This window comes from Phalangium opilio, unplaced genomic scaffold (assembly GCF_054372755.1).
Source record: "Phalangium opilio isolate 3A_F unplaced genomic scaffold, DU_Popi_V2 ptg000002l_1, whole genome shotgun sequence".
NCBI lineage: Eukaryota > Metazoa > Arthropoda > Arachnida > Opiliones > Phalangiidae > Phalangium > Phalangium opilio.
The window spans coordinates 12,696,139-12,714,366 of NW_028324144.1; the positions used below are offsets into that span (position 1 = coordinate 12,696,139).

General features: G+C 40.2%; 1 protein-coding gene and 1 long non-coding RNA gene across 2 annotated transcripts; one reads left to right on the top strand and one right to left on the bottom strand.

The window, feature by feature from the left end:
• Positions 1–5,569, bottom strand: LOC149719858 (uncharacterized). Its single transcript, XM_089863257.1, has 9 exons — positions 5,510–5,569; positions 3,888–4,127; positions 3,251–3,415; positions 2,559–3,091; positions 1,768–1,789; positions 1,491–1,712; positions 1,211–1,428; positions 178–1,070; positions 1–131 (listed from the first exon to the last, which is right to left on the bottom strand). The coding sequence occupies exons 1-9, from the start codon at positions 5,567–5,569 to the stop codon at positions 1–3; spliced, it is 2,484 nt and encodes an 827-aa protein (XP_089719383.1).
• Positions 5,570–15,509: 9,940 nt separating this feature from the next.
• On the top strand, positions 15,510–17,957 carry LOC149719859 (uncharacterized). The gene is made up of 3 exons (XR_016376291.1): positions 15,510–16,858; positions 16,940–17,231; positions 17,674–17,957. It is a non-coding gene; the product is annotated as an uncharacterized LOC149719859 (long non-coding RNA).
• Positions 17,958–18,228: the final 271 nt, after the last annotated feature.

An 18,228-nucleotide genomic window follows, 5' to 3' on the forward strand; every position in this document is an offset into this window, starting at 1 on the left:
TCACAAACGGATTCTACGGGCCTTACGAGAAGCGAAGTCAGAAATAGCTTTGTCAAAATCAATATTTGCAGCCAATTCTTGTTCAATCGACAATATAGCCAAGTTTGATAGTCTAGTGTAGCTCAGTGGATCTGAGTTAATTTTTGATTAGTTTCAACTTCGAAAAAGTTCTCTCACAACTAGCGACACTAATTGCCATAGTCAAATATATACGAATCGAGATGACTATATTTGGAACCGAAATTCCCAGATTCAGTTTTTGAAAGAGCTTGAGGAGCTCCGGTGGTCCTTTTCCCCTTATATCTTCCTCTGATTCAGAACTGGCGACAAACTGCCGGAGACGCTTCCGCTCGATCTGAAACTCGTCCTTGTCTATGTCTTCTAATACATGGGAAAGATCACACTCGTACTTGCTGTCCAAAAGTTTCGCTGGCGTCAAAAATCCGAACTTGTCCGCTATTTCTTGAACTTGCTGAAATCGAGTCGTCATTTCTTGAATGATCTTGTCAAATGATGCGAACACCTCTCGATGGAGTTCCTGCTCGTGAGACAAAGCTGCATCTGCGGATTCATCGCCAGGCATGCGTTTTTTCCTGCGAATTCTTCTCGTTTTGAGTTCGATTCCGAGTTTTTCGCAGAGAGTCTTAGCAAAGTCGATTGCGTCTTGGACTAAACGGTCTCTACTTTCCACAAGGACAGCTTTTAAAGAGCAGAGTTTCTGCGCACACTTCTCCACACTCAGTCCTCGTTGCTGCAGGTAAATCTGTGCGTCATCTACTTCAGGTAGCACTGCAGCCCAAAAGCCAAGAAAAGTGAGGAAGTTGAATGACTGCATGGCTGTCAGAAGAAGACTGGCTCCCGATCTTGTTTCGGAACTTTGAGATGAATCCGTCAATTCTTCGAGTACCTCAAGAACTTTCTCAAACTTATTTTTAAGCGTCTTGACAGCTTCATGTCTAGCGCTCCGGCGCGTTTCAGTGACTCGTTTCACTGCTTGACCTGTGACAGCAACCAAAGCGTTCCACCGAGCAGTTGATGCAGAAAAGAAGGCAAATAGCTTCTCCAGAGTTCTAAAAACGTCACGAAATTCACTGATTCAGAAGCAGCGTGTACCCCAGCCAAGTTGAGTGAGTGGTTTGTGCATGCAACGAATGTAGCTTTCGGATTGAGTGCTTTAATCCGGGCTTGAACTCCATTGTGGATCCCTGACATTGTGGCAGCGTTGTCATAAGCCTGTCCTCTCAGATTCTGTATGTCCAGTCCGTCTGATGTTATCTTCGCGATTATATCGTTGCTGAGATCTTCTGCATTTTTTCCTTTTGGTTCGAAGAAGTCGATGAAAGATTCTACCACGGCGACCTTTTCTCCTTCGATATGTACGTATCGCAGAACAGGCTCATTTGGTCTTTGTGAGAGATGTCTGGTGTACTATCGAAGATTACGCAATAATATTTAGCTTCTTGAATACGACGGATGATGGTGGATCGAACTTGCTGTCCCAGTATGTTTATAAATTCATTCTGGGTTTCTGGAGATAGATACGAAACTGGGACTCTTGCTCCCAGCTTTATCTTTGTCAGGTGTTCCATTAGAAGAGGGTCATATTTAGCTAGGAGGTGCACTAACTCCAGAAAGTTCCCGCGATTACCACTATCATCTCCTCGAATGTCTTCTCGATGTCCTCTGAAGGCCAGATTCTGTTTGGCTAAGAACTGGATAATATCCAGCCAGGGGTAAATAACGAAAGGAGTAAGAGACGCTAGCTACCGTAGTGTAGAATACAGTGGGACTTTCAAACGTAGACACAGAAAAGAGAAAACTCCTCGGTCGCGCCGCCTATAATTCAAAATAAGTATGATATTTTCCAACCAATAGCGTGGCAGCAAAGTTTCGAAAGTCATGATGGGATTTAGATTTCCTCCTGTCTGCTAGTGTTCGTCTGCTTACGACTGAGTGACAATTAGGCTTAGAGTAAAGTTTATTCATTAAGTTGCACTTGAATTAGAAACATGCAACTTTAAAGTCGGTAAATTCCTTATCCGATAATGAAATAGAATTAAATGTTGTTTTTGCATCCTTCAATACAGTTTTAGTTGTTTTAATTTCTTTAGTCACAGATACAGTCGATGATCCTGATCCCACAGTTCCCACTAGCACTGACTCGGAAAAATCACTAAGCCTTGGCTCACTGGGCCGACTCTGTAACCGCGCACTTACGGCAAAACAAGTTTGAACACATTTTGGGGATTTACCCGGCTTCAAATTGCAAATTGTTGACTTATCTTTCTCCTTTGAATCGCTATTTACTCGTGATTGAATATAATAATTATATTGGGTTGATTTATGAGACGACTTCACAACATCGACACCCGCCATTTTACTTTACCCAGAATACCTTGCGGCGCGAGATTTTAAGGCAAAACTTTTAAGGTTCTGGTCTTATTTACAATAGAGTTCCAAAGATGGCACTACGTTAGTTACAAATTCTATGACGTTTCAAGGTCCCACTGTATTCTACACTACGGAAGCTAGCGTCTCTAACTCCTTTCGTTATTTACCCCTGATCCAGCAACCGGTACAGTACATCTCTCCACTTCTTCTCCTCACTTTCGAAAACTTCTTGTTGTTTGTGATCGATGGTTGCTTTACGGTTCAGGCGAACTTCCAAAACCTTCCATTTCAAGAAGCTCTGCTTAAGGTCCGGGCTGTTCTCAGGGTCTCCGATTCTTCGATTTAGCTTCCACCATTTGTTGAATCCTTGTTCTGATGCGAAGTTCGAGCCGGAATTGCCAAACAGCTTGCAAAAGAAACAATACAAGGATTGTTTCAAAGGCGAGTACACTATCCATGTTCGGAGAACCTTTTCACCGTTAGATAATGGTTTGTAGAACCACTCTCTGGTTAGTTTTCGGGTACCGCCTTTCGTTGAAGTCCCTGAGCGAACAACATCGGCAAATTTGCAATCTATGTGCTGTACTGAGTCAGATCCGCGACGTACTAGAAGCGTTCTGACTTCGTCGGTCATAGTAGAAGGCCAGCAACCTACATCGTCGTCGTCGAGATTAACATCTTTGGCTTCGGAAAAAATCAACTGCAGTTAGGGGTTGAAAGTCCTGTAAGCTGCTGAGGCGAGGGTCCTGCAATATGGGCACTTCCTATTTTGCACATCATTATTCATGATCCTGTCTTTACATCTTTCGCAGGCGCAAGTATGGCCACATGGAACAAACACAGTATTTCTTCTATTTACCATGCATACCGTGCACAAATTGCCTATTTCTGGGACCTGGATTCGACCGACGGCTGGGGCCGGATCTGGGTCAACTCCTGGTGCCATCAAGTACCGGCACTGGACCGGGGGATGGGGCAAGAACTGGACGAATAGGTTTGGCCGAAGGAATCGGCACAGTGAATTCTGCAATTACGTGACTTGCCACGCGTAGAAATTCCCTGATGGTGTACCGATTTTGCTCTAATTTTTCGTTACAGCTAACGGTTCTTTTGTCATTAGACAAATGTTTTTTTTTCCGTGGCCTCGCAATCTGGGCTCCGTTGTCCAATCTTGTGTACTCCTTTTTGTAAATACTTTCAACATCTTTAAGGCGATCCAAAGTGACCAATGAAAAAGTACAGGAAAGTTCGTTTGAGCCATGGAATTAGGTTGATTTCTAAATCCCAATTTAACAGCTTCCTTAATAGGCAAGGAAAATGGGTGATACCATGTAAAATTTCCATAGAAGCCGTCCAAGAGGTGACAATTAAGATATCAAAATTTAGAACAAAATTTTTTGCAATTTAGAAATAGTCTTAAAATTATTTGATGGAATGGAGTAGCAGATTTTTGACTCACCCAAAAAGAAGAAAACATTTAAGTGAATAGCGCCTACGCTCCTGTTTAATTGGTTATGAAAACTCTCAACGTTATTATTCGTTCTTCGATGATGACCATAAACAGATATGACGTTGGGTCCATTACCAATAAGCCATGTCGTCATGAAATATGCCATTAACGGATTCAAACGAGCTATTTCCCTGTCTTCTTGTTCTGCCTGGTGTATCTCGTACCTTAGAGTGCGTTCGCCTTCCCAAATTCGGTTTGATGGCAGCAGGAGTTCATAATAACCCCCCTTCGGGGGGGAAGTACGAAACTTGCCATAGAGCAACAAGAATTTTTCGTTGCGCATATAAAGAACTGGCCTGTTGATGGACATACAACTTTACAGTAGATTGTAGTAGTATCTATACTCCTTGGTTTTCGTTCCAAAACTTCCGTTAGCTGGGATCTCCGTCGTTAAAAATGGCGAGTATGTGGACGTAGAAACACGATGGAATTCTTATGAATTCTTATATTAAAGATACTGGGAATCAATTTGTCCATACCGCTTTAATTTAACCACGGAATTCTCACACATATCACAAGAAAACATTAATGACTATCGTTTAAATGTTTTGTAAAAAAGTAGAAACCATCGCAAAGCCAACTTCTTAGCCAAGGCTTAATGTACAACCGCGGCTGACCGCGCCGACAGACGCGACTCACGAGCCATTTTCGCTCCCAAAATCACAAGATAAAAATAGTGCTAACCCGGAATATGGGAAATTAATGCGCGTGCCGCGTGGGCGCTAAACATTGGGGTAACTATTTCTTGGGAGTTAAGCGGTGTATAAATCCGCTGAGCTTTACGGCGAAACTTTGTTGTTACGGGCTTTTTAACCAGTTTCGTACTCCTCCCCAGGGAGCATATTATCCAAACGAGAGTCAGAGATAGAAGGGGGAAGGTACTTTGTAACGGCCGGGCACCATGGCTCTTACGCGCATCTACCTCGGCGCACCGCCGAGGAGTAAGACGTCACGTGATCCTCTGAGAGGGAAATTCAAAAAGGGTAAACCCGAAAATGCGGTTAGAGAGACGCTAACATTACACACTAGAGATCAGCATTCAGCGTGGTTACTGTAGCTTTGTCTACGGTTAATTTACAATTTTTAATACTTTGTAAGCCTAATAATGGTTTCCTATAAGAAATGTTGTTACAAAAACTGTAACAATAATACGAAAAACTGTAGCCCCGATATTAAATTCATTTCATTCCGGCATTCCCCAAACATAAAACTAGATTTGACCTATGTAAAGATGGATTATTTACTTTATTATAACCATATTTATTATTTTTCTTTGAATATTGAGAGGTTAAAAAATAAAACACTGGTAAGGGTCAGTAGATTAAAAACAAGAAACAAATTTGCTAATTACCGTCGCCGAAGCACTGTAGGCACGCACGATTCGCGAAGCGGCTCGAGTATCGGAGTATCAGCGAAACACCGACACCGTAAAACTCAAGCCTCGGCCGTAATAATGTAAACAAACTTCTCTGACTTTTTTCTCTCTCGGTTGCGCCGATTGCGCATGTGCGCCACGCTCCTAGAGAGCCACTGGCACTGGTAACGTTTTTGAAAGGGGAGCTGACGGAGAATTTGGTCTCTCCGACTCTCCTCTATTTTTGTGCTCACTGTCCCCCCCCCCGAAGGGGAGTTATTATGAACTTCTGATGGCAGTAAAGCCACCGCCATCATCATTCGTACAATATTTTTCACAACGTCATTGGTTGTGTACAAGTCTCGCAACCCCACACTAACAACGTTTTTCCAAATAGCCTAAATAACAATATCACACTCTTAAAAATCAATATGCAAAATTTTATCACCAAGGGATCACTAGCTTTTATTAGAGCTGGGTTTTTACCTCTCCGAGTGACGTATGTCACGGAGAGGTTCTGTAACGATCGTGTGTGTCTGTCTGTGTGTGTGTCTGTTGTTACACCCACGTGACCGCGTTCGCAGTTTCCAAATCGGAGCAAACGTGTTCGCCATTTCCGAATTGCTTTCACAGTCACGGAAATGGCTACTCTACTTGAGTTCTCACACCACCATCTTCTGGTCTTTGTCCATCCCACACGGACACCAGTCTGTACTTACTGGCTTCTAATCACCACCATCTTACGGCCTTCGTCCATCCCACATTGACACCAGTCTGTACATACTGGCTTCTAACCACCACCATGTTCTGGTCATTGTCCATCCCACATGGACACCAGTCTGTACACACTGGCTTCTATCACCACCATCTTCTGGTCTTTGTTTTGTCCATCCCACATGGACACCAGTCTGTACTTACTGGCTTCTAACACCACCATCTTCAGGTCATTGTCCATCCCACATGGACACCAGTCTGTACACACTGGCTTCTAACACCACCATCTCCTGGTCTTTGTTTTTGTCCATCCCACAAAGAACACCAGTCTGCACACCTGGCTTCTACACTACCATCTTCTGGTCTTCGTTTTTGTCCATCCCACATGGACACCAGTCTGCACACCTGGCTTCTACACCACCATCTTCTGGTCTTTGTTTTTGTCCATCCCACATGGACACCAGTCTGCACACCTGGCTTCTACTCCATCGTCATCGTTGGGTTTAAGACATTCGCGGCGATCAGCTAGGGTTACGAGAAACGTCTAGCCTCCCTAGGGTGGGTTGTCCACGATAGGTTTTCGCAATTGCGGTTGTTCTTGCTTTTAACTGTAGTTCGACACCCTTATATACTACCTATTTGATTAAGGCGAAGCAACCGGCGTATGCTTCATTTCAAATGCCAATATTAGTCAAGTCTCTCAAGAATGTTTAATTGTTCTTTTTTAAAACGATGTAACGTTCAATAAGGCGAATAACTAACGAAGAAAATATTAAATATTAATTATATTTATTTTAATATTTAAGATAATCTTGTTTCTCAATTCAAAATTAATACGGAAAGAGTTAAAAAGCAGTCTATGTTTTTGTCTGTGTGTGTCCGTCCGTTGTTACAGTAGTGCGCTGCGTTAGAAGTTCGTTTTGTTTTGATGTGTAAAGGAATCCTACAGAACCATAATATTCCCTTTATCCTTAATATAAAGTGAATATGTGGAAATATTTTTCGTAATTATGATGTATTTAGTACTTTTGTACCTTTATAGCTCTATTTCATTTTGATATTCCAAAGATTTTTTTAATATTATTATTTAAAATGAATGTTTATATATTACTTAAGCTATACTACATCTGTTTATAGCATAATCCTTTCTAAAGTGAATACAAGCACAACGCTACTATGTTGGTCAAATGAACTTTTATTTGTCAATAGGCCTAGTGAACCAAATAGTAAACGCTTGGGTTTTGGTATTCGTTTCTGTAATGCAGAGACATTAACGGTTCAGAGTGAGCCGAAAGTTAAATACACTTTTAAATAATTAGGCTTAGATTATACAGGGTGATTCAGAGATGTATGCGTTCCTTGCAACAGTAGATTCCTTGCAAAATTTGGAGTCTAATTTTCCTGAGCGGTTTTGGTCTAAACCGAACCGTTACAGAGTTACAAGCCCTTAAACTCCGGGCCCATTTGGGCCCTAATACCCCCTTCAGACGGTTCGTAAAATCTTCGTCTAATAAGAAAGCTTGTTTAATACACTTATTACTTTTGAAAAAAAAAACAAACAAACAGGTCGTAAAGCGATTTTGGTTGTCGTCTGAAGAGGGTATTAAACAAAAGGTGAAGAAAGAAGTTTAAAATGAGCTATTATCAGTGATTGCCAATTTGAGAAGTTCTTAATTTCAAATTCACATTTTTGCCTCCAAGCTTCCGCTAGAGCTTTCCACCCTCTTCAGACGAAGCATAAAAAGTACTTTCAATAAATTTTTTTGGATATTTCTTTATTTCGATGTAACAAACGAATTAAATTGAAACAAAAGAATTAAATTGCAACAAAAGGTCTTCAACGACTAATGAAAGAAGTTGCTCATAATGAGCACCATTGGCGTTGATGCATGCCTGAGCCCGACGTCTAAAAGACCCTTGCACATGCACTGTTTATCATTTCCGGATGTTCTCGAATGTTTGCCGCAGCATGTTGAATGCGCTCCCATAGAACGTCTCTTGTTGGCACTGGTGAAAAGTAAACCATGGCTTTCATGGTTCCCCACAAGAAAAAATCCAGTGGATTTAAATCTGGAGAACGGGGAGGCCACAGCACTGGTCCAGCGCGTCCTATCCATCTTCCTGGGTATTGTTCGTTAGTAAAACGAGACGTTGGTTTCGTTTACTAATTGGTGAAAATACAAATTTCCCACGGCGTAGATTACGGATTTAGAGGACTCTCAAACGCAATGAAATAGGCCAGTTATTTTTTATTTCAATTTTTCCTTATGAATCCGGCTTCTATTAGACCAAAATACCTATTAAAAGTCATTTTTGGGCTTATTTTGAAGTATTTAAACGCCTTTAGTTTCCCTGCTGAAGCAGTGAAAATTTATTTGTACTCGATAAATTATTCTGAATAGATAGAACTTATTAAAGTCCGCACTGGCGAACCGAGCGTTTAATAATTTTACGAATAACGAATACGCGGACATGCATTTATGGTTAGGGGAATGTCGTGGTAACGCGAACGAAGCTGCGCTAAGGTACGCTGAACGATTTCCTAGGAGACGAGCACCAGACCCTCGCACGTTCCTCAATGTTGATCGACGATTACGGGAAACTGGCGCGGTTAATCGTGGCCTAGGCGTTAGGGATCGCGGTATTGTTCGTGATCACCAAGAAGACGAGATAATGAACTACGTCATTGAGGACCCAACGGTAAGCACCCGGCTAATCGCTCATTTCACGGGTATACCACAATCCCGCGTCTGGAGAGTTATTAGATCGAACGGACTAAGGCCTTATCATTACCAGCGAGTTCAGGAGTTAACACCAAATGACTATCCACAGCGAGTTAATTTCAGCCGTTGGTTATTACAACGCGACGCAAACGATCCGAACTTCCTGTCAAGCATTCTTTCCATGGATGAAGCGAATTTTTCCAAAACAGGCATAATAAACCTTCACAATTTGCACTACTGGACTGCAGAAAACCCTCATCTAACTCGAGAAGGAAGTCATCAGCACCAGTTTTCCATAAATGTCTGGGCCGGACTTGTTGGCAACCATCTTGTTGGTTCGTTTATGCTTCCACCACGTCAAGATCTACCTTTACTATTGGAAGACGTCCCTTTGGCTACCCGAGCACGCATGTGGATCCTGCAGGATGGTGCTCCCGCGCGCTACAGTCGTGCGGTTCGGGAATTTCTAAACGAACAATACCCAGGAAGATGGATAGGACGCGCTGGACCAGTGCTGTGGCCTCCCCGTTCTCCAGATTTAAATCCACTGGATTTTTTCTTGTGGAGAACCATGAAAGCCATGGTTTACTTTTCACCAGTGCCAACAAGAGACGTTCTTTGGGAGCGCATTCAACATGCTGCGGCGAATATTCGAGAACATCCGGAAATGATAAACAGTGTGCAAGGGTCTTTTAGATGTCGGGCTCAGGCATGCATCAACGTTTTTGAATTTTGTCGTCACGGTTCTTAGCGCTGAGCTAGCGCGGTCTTCAAAGAAAATAGTCGGCTCTTTGGATAACGTGACGTAAAACGCATAGTTCTCAGCTTGGCGAAAAAACCATGGAGGAATTAATACAAATAGCACTATGGGACTATAGCTATTTAATTGGCGTGAAACCAGTTGATAACGCGAGAATTTTAAAAGATGTTAGTTTCTAATTTTAATTATAAAAGTTGTTATCTATCTCTATAAATATGTTATCATACAATTTTTGTAAAGCCTTGGTACCTTGCACGCTTTATTGCGCTAGCGTCATTTATAAAACGCCGATGACCGGAGAAAAGCTATGACGACAGACCTTACCGGTAAACATTTCCAAAATACGCTGTCTTTTTTGGTGAGCTCTGCTGAACGCAGCCCAGACCAGTGAAAGGTCTGATCGTAATCGGATAATAGCTTCGTGTTTTCATGCTTTTTATGGTACGCATTTGCTTTCAGTGTGTGTAGCCACAAATAAGCTTTGGTGTTATGTAACGTTAACAGTCATGTTGACAAACTAAGAAAATCGTTGAGATGAAACGAAAGGATAGTGTTTACAATTCAACCCTGTTGTGAATATGGCTTTGAACATAGAGGGCATACAGTTGAGGAGTAGAAAATTGGGCCTTTACAAACACGTAAAGGTAATATCCCTCCAAAGTTTTATCTCTTCATTTCCCGTTTTTCCCCAATCGGATGATTTTAATGTGTACAAGTATATCATTATTGGATGTAAAATGTCGTCTGATTTACAGTATATTTGCTGTGCTTTGTATACTGCTTTAATATTTCATAAATTTTAACTTAAGAAACATTTCCATATCTGGGTAAATAAGTTTGTAAGTAGTCGTCTTGACTCGGAGAGGTAATATTTTGGTTTTCCCAACTTGTTTCTAAAGCGCTGGTTGAGGGTAAGAAGCGTGCGGATGCCAGAAAATTAAATATCGCCTAAAAAAGATACTCCACATGCCAAGCGGCGCCTTTGAAAACCCGCTTGTACACATTTGATATATATACTGTGAAATTGATATACCTGGGTAAAATGAAAAAAACAACCAGAAATTTCCGTAGCCGGTGGGAATACGTTTCTGAATGCCGTCAACGTGGCTCGCTCAAAGTCGGATAAAACGAGTGTTGGTAAAAAATCGGGAAATTTCTGCCTTAAGCTCCTTAAGATGGTTTCATACGCTGTAATCGTTCGTCTAGTCATCAAAGCATACGCCATAGGAAAGGTCTGAAATAGTTTTAATTTTTAATACATTTAGAACACATTATAAAGCTCGGCCTATAAGCATTCTAAGTATTTACAAAAGAACGGTTCTCTGTAAGGATGTAAATGATTAAATGACTTACGGAATCAAACGCAACAACATGGATAGTGAACAACTGGTCGAACATTCTCGGGACGACTTTAAAAGTTCCATCAGCGTGTTACAGTTATTCTTCGAAGTATATCGTTCGTAAATACCGGAGATAGAAACAAAAGCGTTCCTCCCGCATCACCACCGGGGTTTAAAAACGAATCGTAAAACAGTTCTCCACTCTTTGACATGGAATGAAATGGAGAGTTTTCCACCGCCCCGGCCAACTGATTGGGTGTTCTTATTCTAGGAGAGCGGTCGCTCTCTTAGATAAGACTTGATACTGCCTCTAATGCTTAATGAGGGTTCTTTGATTGGCCGTAACTTTTTTCGTATTGTGTTTGCTGCTTTGAAATTTTGCCAGTGAACTAAAATTTGGGCCCTAATTATGTGGTTAAAATTTCAAAGATATCCAACTAATAGTTAGTTCTATAAAGAAAAAAGTTGTTAAGGGTGCTTTTAGAATCCATAAAATTAATCAGACATTTGGTGAAAAATACTATATTGTTCCATAGAGATAACATGGGATTTTTTTGAAAAATGACCTTAATTGGGATCGTGTATAAAGAAAACTATTCATTCGTTACGTTTGGGAACCATCTTAAATGAAAGATAACAGTCCATAGATGTGCCTTTTCTTAGTTTCATTAAGATAAATTAAGTTTAAGTATTGATTTTTATCATTATTAACACATACTTTGACTTACGTTGTTTTGGGTATTGGAATTACGGTGTTTTACCACTGTTAGAGACACGCATTTTAGCCCTAATTTTTTATATTGGACTTACGGCATTTTTGTCGTGATTCACGCCGTTAGAGGGATATTAAGCAAGAAAAACATGGCGTTTGAGCTCTTGTAGGTGCTTTGCCTGGGTGCTTGTAGGTGCTTTGCCCGGGTTCTTGTGGGTACTTGTGGGTTCTTGTGGGTACTTGTGGGTTCTTGTGGGTACTTCTAGGTACTTATGGGTACTTGTGGGTGCTTGTAGGTACTTATGGGTACTTGTAGGTACTTGTGGGTGCTTGTAGGTACTTGTGGGTGCTTGTAGGTACTTGTGGGTGCTTGTAGGTACTTGTGGGTGCTTGTAGGTACTTGTGGGTACTTGTAGGTACTTGTGGGTACTTGTAGGTTCTTGTGGGTACTTGTGGGTTCTTGTGGGTACTTGTGAGCTCTTGTGGGTAGTTGTGGGTACTTGTGGGTGCTTGTAGGTACTTGTGGGTGCTTGTAGGTACTGGTGGGTTCTTGTGGGTACTGGTAGGTTCTTGTGGGTACTTGTGGGTGCTTGTAGGTACTTGTGGGTAATTGTGGGTACTTGTGGGTGCTTGTAGGTGTTTGTGGATACTTGTAGGTGCTTGTGGGTGCTTGTAGGTTCTTGTAGGTACTTGTGGGTACTTGTGGGTGCTTGTAGGTACTTATGGGTACTTGTAGGTACTTGTGGGTACTTGTAGGTACTTGTGGGTGCTTGTAGGTACTTATGGGTACTTGTGGGTGCTTGTGGGTACTTGCCCCGGGTGCTTGTGGATACTTGTAGGTGCTTGTGGGTGCTTGTAGGTTCTTGTAGGTACTTGTAGGTACTTGTGGGTACTTGTGGGTGCTTGTAGGTACTTATGGGTACTTGTAGGTACTTGTGGGTACTTGTAGGTACTTGTGGGTGCTTGTAGGTACTTATGGGTACTTGTGGGTGCTTGTGGGTACTTGCCCCGGGTGCTTGTGGATACTTGTAGGTGCTTGTGGGTGCTTGTAGGTTCTTGTAGGTACTTGTAGGTACTTATGGGTACTTGTAGGTACTTGTGGGTACTTTTAGGTATTTGTGGGTATTTGTGGGTACTTGTGGGTGCTTGTAGGTACTTATGGGTACTTGTAGGTACTTGTGGGTACTTGTAGGTACTTGTGGTATACTTGTGGGTACTTGTAGGTACTTGTGGGTACTTGTAGGTACTTGTGGGTACTTGTAGGTACTTGTGGATACTTGTAGGTACTTGTGGATACTTGTAGGTACTTGTGGGTACTTGTAGGTACTTGTGGGTACTTGTGGGTGCTTGTAGGTACTTGTGGGTACTTGTGGGTGCTTGTGGGTACTTGCCCCGAGTGCTTGTGGGTACTTGCCCCGGGTGCTTGTGGATACTTGTAGGTGCTTGTGGGTGCTTGTAGGTTCTTGTGGGTACTTGTAGGTACTTGTGGGTACTTGTGGGTGCTTGTAGGTACTTATGGGTACTTGTAGGTACTTGTGGGTACTTTTAGGTATTTGTGGGTACTTGTGGGTACTTGTAGGTACTTGTGGGTACTTGTCGGTACTTGTGGATACTTGTAGGTACTTGTGGGTACTTGTAGGTACTTGTGGGTACTTGTAGGTACTTGTGGGTGCTTGTAGGTACTTGTGGGAGCTTGTAGGTACTTGTGGGTGCTTGTGGGTACTTGCCCCGGGTGCTTGTCCCGGGTACTTGTGGGTGCTTGTGGGTATTTGTGGGCTCTTGTGGGTACTTGCCCCGGGTGCTTGTCCCGGGTACTTGTGGGTGCTTGTGGGTATTTGTGGGTTCTTGTGGGTACTTGTAGGTTCTTGTGGGTACTTGTGGGTGCTTGTAGGTACTTCTGGGTTCTTGTGGGTACTTGTGGCTGCTTGTAGGTGATTGTGGATACTTGTAGGTATTTGTGGGTGCTTGTGGGTACTTGTGGGTGCTTGTAGGTACTTGTGGGTGCTGAAATTTGTTTTCCAAAAGCTGTATGAAGCTTTTTATGGAACATATGTTTTAAAGTCATGGTTTTAGTAATATAAAGTTTTACCAAGAAGCGATATCTAGTTTCCTAGGAAGAAGGTATAAGATGCCTAAGTATTCGCGCGCCATAGTCCCAGTCCCACTTTCAAAATATAAGGGGGGACGTTAAAGGAGGCCGGGCTATTTCGCCTCTCCTCAGTCGGAAAATACGTAGTTTTCGTCATTCGCGTCGCGTTTACGTGAGTTTTCTGGTCCGTGACCATATAAGTATTTTTTAAACAGGACATTAGGCCAGCGACTTTCCTGACTTGGAATAAATAAACTGGTCCGTCGTCTGCTAAACTAAAGAAGTGGATAATTAAAATATTAGAATTTTAATGTGTGGAGTCTGATTATCCTTGATCTTTCTTAGTATTCTCGTGGACCACTGACCCCCCCTCCGATTTAATTTTTGAACTGGACCAGGCAAAAAATTATTGTAAAAAATTGTATTATGTTAATTACAATAAGAATACAAACTTTTAATGATTTACGTTTTTTTTTAAGTATCGTTATAAATAAATGTCTGATTGAGCTAAAGTTATGGTCCCCTATATATATATGTTTCTGCTTAGTGCAGATTTTGAAAATGTAAATCTGTTTCTTAACATTCTTAATTATAATGAAGACTGAAGGAACAGATATTAATCAAAAATGTCCTGATTAGAATCAAGACCGAAAAAGTTTCGATAAGACTGAGGTTATCACTTGTCTGAAGGATCAGATATTAATTTTTCTTTTTAATTGAAACTTAAATGCATGCTTAAGAAAAAACAACGTTCCATTACCGTTTTCCGTTGAAATAAATTATTTTACTGGTAATCAATTTCAAAAATTTACTTATCTCGGCTTTTCGACCACAATTCCATTCCCCGAAAACATTTTATCATTACATTAATTACTTTTGGGAGATAACGTGTCAAAATAACCTATAAAACAATAAAAACTGTAATAGCGGTCTGTTTAGCCATGACAACAACCTTTTAAAAGTTACAAGGACTGTATAACCCTTTCGAGACTAACAGGACCTGAGCAAACTATAGCTTAACCTGCTACTAGTACGACCAGGGAGAATTGATGTAAACTGGAGTTGAAATTTCATCATGTGCGACCTGCGGCCCAGAAACTCTCCCATAGTCCCAGTGTGTGTAGAACATAATTTTTTCGCTGTTATCTGCCAAAATCAATCTTTCTAGGTAGTGCCGCCTCCTCACTTGAATTTTTCATGATATATTAAGGTTTGAAGGAACAAAATTCTAGATTACTTTTTCACTACCATGTCCCTCTGCTACCTAGAAGCAAACTTTCCTCTCTTTTTGCTACTCATTACCGGTGCCATTCCCTTAACTTTCTGTTCGTTATAACTACTATCATGAGTTTATTTATTTCAAACCAAAATATAAAAAAAAATGGATTCTTTTTCCTTTTGTGCTACTTAGAATTTACAAATGTATATAACGTTGTGCCGTGCCATATCAAATAGTCTCTAACCATTGTTAGAAACTAGAGAGAGAAATTGGTCAGTAACACTGATCATGCCCTGAACTATGAGAAAGAACAATACGACGGTTCACAAAAGTACACTTGAAATTACATCATTTTGCAAAACCGCGAGTAAAAATGTTACTGTCCCTATTGAATTTGGCGACATTGGTTTTAGAATAATTAAAATGTTCCACTGCGAAGCGTGCCGGTCACGAATGGGGATGTAGCGTCTTTAGGAACCTTTTAAAACGCAAAACCATACACGTACTCTCCCAAAAGTAATTAATGTAATGATAAAATGTTTTCGGGGAATGGAATTGTGGTCGAAAAGCCGAGATAAGTAAATTTTTGAAACTGATTACCAGTAAAATAATTTATTTCAACGGAAAACGGTAATGGAACGTTGTTTTTTCTTAAGCATGCATTTAAGTTTCAATTAAAAAGAAAAATTAATATCTGATCCTTCAGACAAGTGATAACCTCAGTCTTATCGAAACTTTTTCGGTCTTGATTCTAATCAGGACATTTTTGATTAATACCATTTTGCACTAATTTCCGTCTTCTTTTGTGCATTCCGCTTTCAACTGATGCAAAACCGACAGTATCTACATTTGGATATCTATAATTATACAAAATTATATATATATATAATTATTCTTTATTGATATTCAAAGTTGATCACAAACATCTTAAAGCGTAATGTGTTCAATAAATAAAACTATTACTAACCTCTCACTAACGCTGTCAAAAAGTGACCTCACGGCGGTTGGAGATTGCGTCGCTTCGTTTTTAAGATCAGATTTGAATCTCTTGATTTGGAAAGAAATCCTTCTGCGTAGAGTTTGCAAGTTCTCTCCCCGCTTGTTAAAGGAGTTTTCCTCCACGGTCTAACCCGGTTTCTCCTTTCCATCAAAACTTGCAGAGGTTAACGGTAATAGTTAGTATAGGGCGCTGTCGGTTAGCTGTGGCATAGGGGCTAGCCACCACCCCTCTATGCCTTGTAAAGGCGTTAGATAAGTGGCAATAAGTCGCAAGATGACTTGGTCCAATTAGCTAGCTGAACTTATAGGATTTGAAGTTACCATCACCTTTTATGGCCCTTGCCCCACACTGCGGACTATTTGTGCACACGAGATACACTTTACCGTTTTTTTTTAATTATTTTTGCGATATTGAAAATTATTGTGAATGTAAATTTGAGAGTTTTTCCTCAACTCTTCAATCACTTCCATAACTTTAGTGTAAAAGCAAGTGTAAGGAATAATGATTGTGGTTTCTAAGCTGTCGCGCAACTGTTATGCCAATTAGAGTGGGATATAGACCGAGTGGGGAAAGGTAAAGCCCCGCCCATTGACATGCGCTGTAACCACTGGATGTTTTACTTCCAACAGCAACACGTAGATGGCGGGAAAATCTACTCCTTGGCGCGAAATTTAAAATGCTTTGTTTTACAACATTGGTGTTGATATAGATAATGTTCGTTCAAATCTTAGTAAAAACGTGAATATTTGTGTTAAAATATAGATTTTAAAATACAACACACATTGTTTATTACTAAACAATAATAGTAAATATGTTTAAGTTCGTGAGTTTTGCAATATTAAATGTATAATCATGGGAGTAGTTTGTCTTTAGGATTTAACTTTCTTATTTCTTAAATAAACATGGGTTGTAAATGTCCATTTTCGAGTTTCAGAAACACAGAAATGAATGTATATTTCCCAAATAATCCCAACTTCAGGAAATTTATCAGTGGACCGAGCAATGATGCCTTAAAAAGAAAGTACCTGCACTTCCGTCTTTGCATGGTAATGTTTTGTTCTATTAATGAGAGAATAATAGTTTTCTAATAACCAATTGGTTTGAATGTCGCTTTTTACCGAGTTTAGCGCGACCACATTACGAAGTTGAAAATTGCACTGGATAGGTTTAGTTACCGAATATTTAGACTTCAAAAGGTTTATCATTTTTGGTGCTGAAACATCCGACTTATGGCAATCTCAAAGTCAAACATACAAACACCGCGACCCCTCGAGCTTGTACAATAAATAGCAGACGAGCTATTTCCGACACAAATACGTTCATGGAGATGTTTATTATGATTGGCTAAAATTGTAGAACTACGTCATTCGCCAAAGACCAGCATGAAGTACTCGACGGGGTTGCAAGTCCTGGCCTGATGTAAGTGAGAGTGTTTAGTGTTGATTATAGGTTTCATTTTGAAATTTGCATTATTACAATAGTAAGAGTCATACTTATGTTTATTATGTTACTTATGATATAAATAAGAAAAGTATACAATGAGTAGGATAATGTTAACGTAGAGGTCTAAAATATCAATGAAAATACTTAAGTAACAAGTTGGGAAAACCAAAATATTACCTCTCCGTGTCGAGAAGATTATATAAACTTAAGTATCCAATGAAAACGTCGACCTTTTTGCCCTCGTCCTTTCCCGCGCTTTGCGCTTCCGCATTTCATCCTTACTCTCAACATTATCTTCCTTCATTTTACATACAAAAACCAAATACTCACAAAAAGAAGCGGCAAAAACCTGATGGCTCTTTACAACCACTTAATTTGACTTAATATCCAACTTCCAAACACAAATATTTTCTGGTAGATAAAATAACAACCTACAAGCAAAGAAAAATTCTCAAGAAATTTTTGGTCTGGCTGTTATCTACACCTAGATGGTTTTCAGTGAAACAAACAAGGAGAATAAACACAATAGTGGAAGCTTCAGTCTTATTTAAAACATGTAAAACAATTATCATCTCTGCAAATAGCTTACACATGTCTTTTTTACCAATGCCTAACCGTTTGGATTTTTCTAAAGCAATCTCAGCACCAAAAAATATTTTTTGATACAAAATAAATGTTTTATATTCTTATTAAGAATAAAACAAGAGCATAAAAAAGGTCTGTCGTCTCGTAATTTTTTAAGCTTTTATCATGATTACTCTATACAACAGTAACAAGGAGTATAAACCCATTAGTGGAAGCAGTATTTTTTTTTTTCGAAACAATCTCGCTTATGTTTATCCTCTCTAGACTTCACTAAAAACGTATTACTCCTACTTAAAATATTAATAGACAGGCAAGGATTCAAACCATTAAAGAAGGAGCGCAATATTATCCATAATTTCATTTCATATACGGAGAAAAGAAATTATGT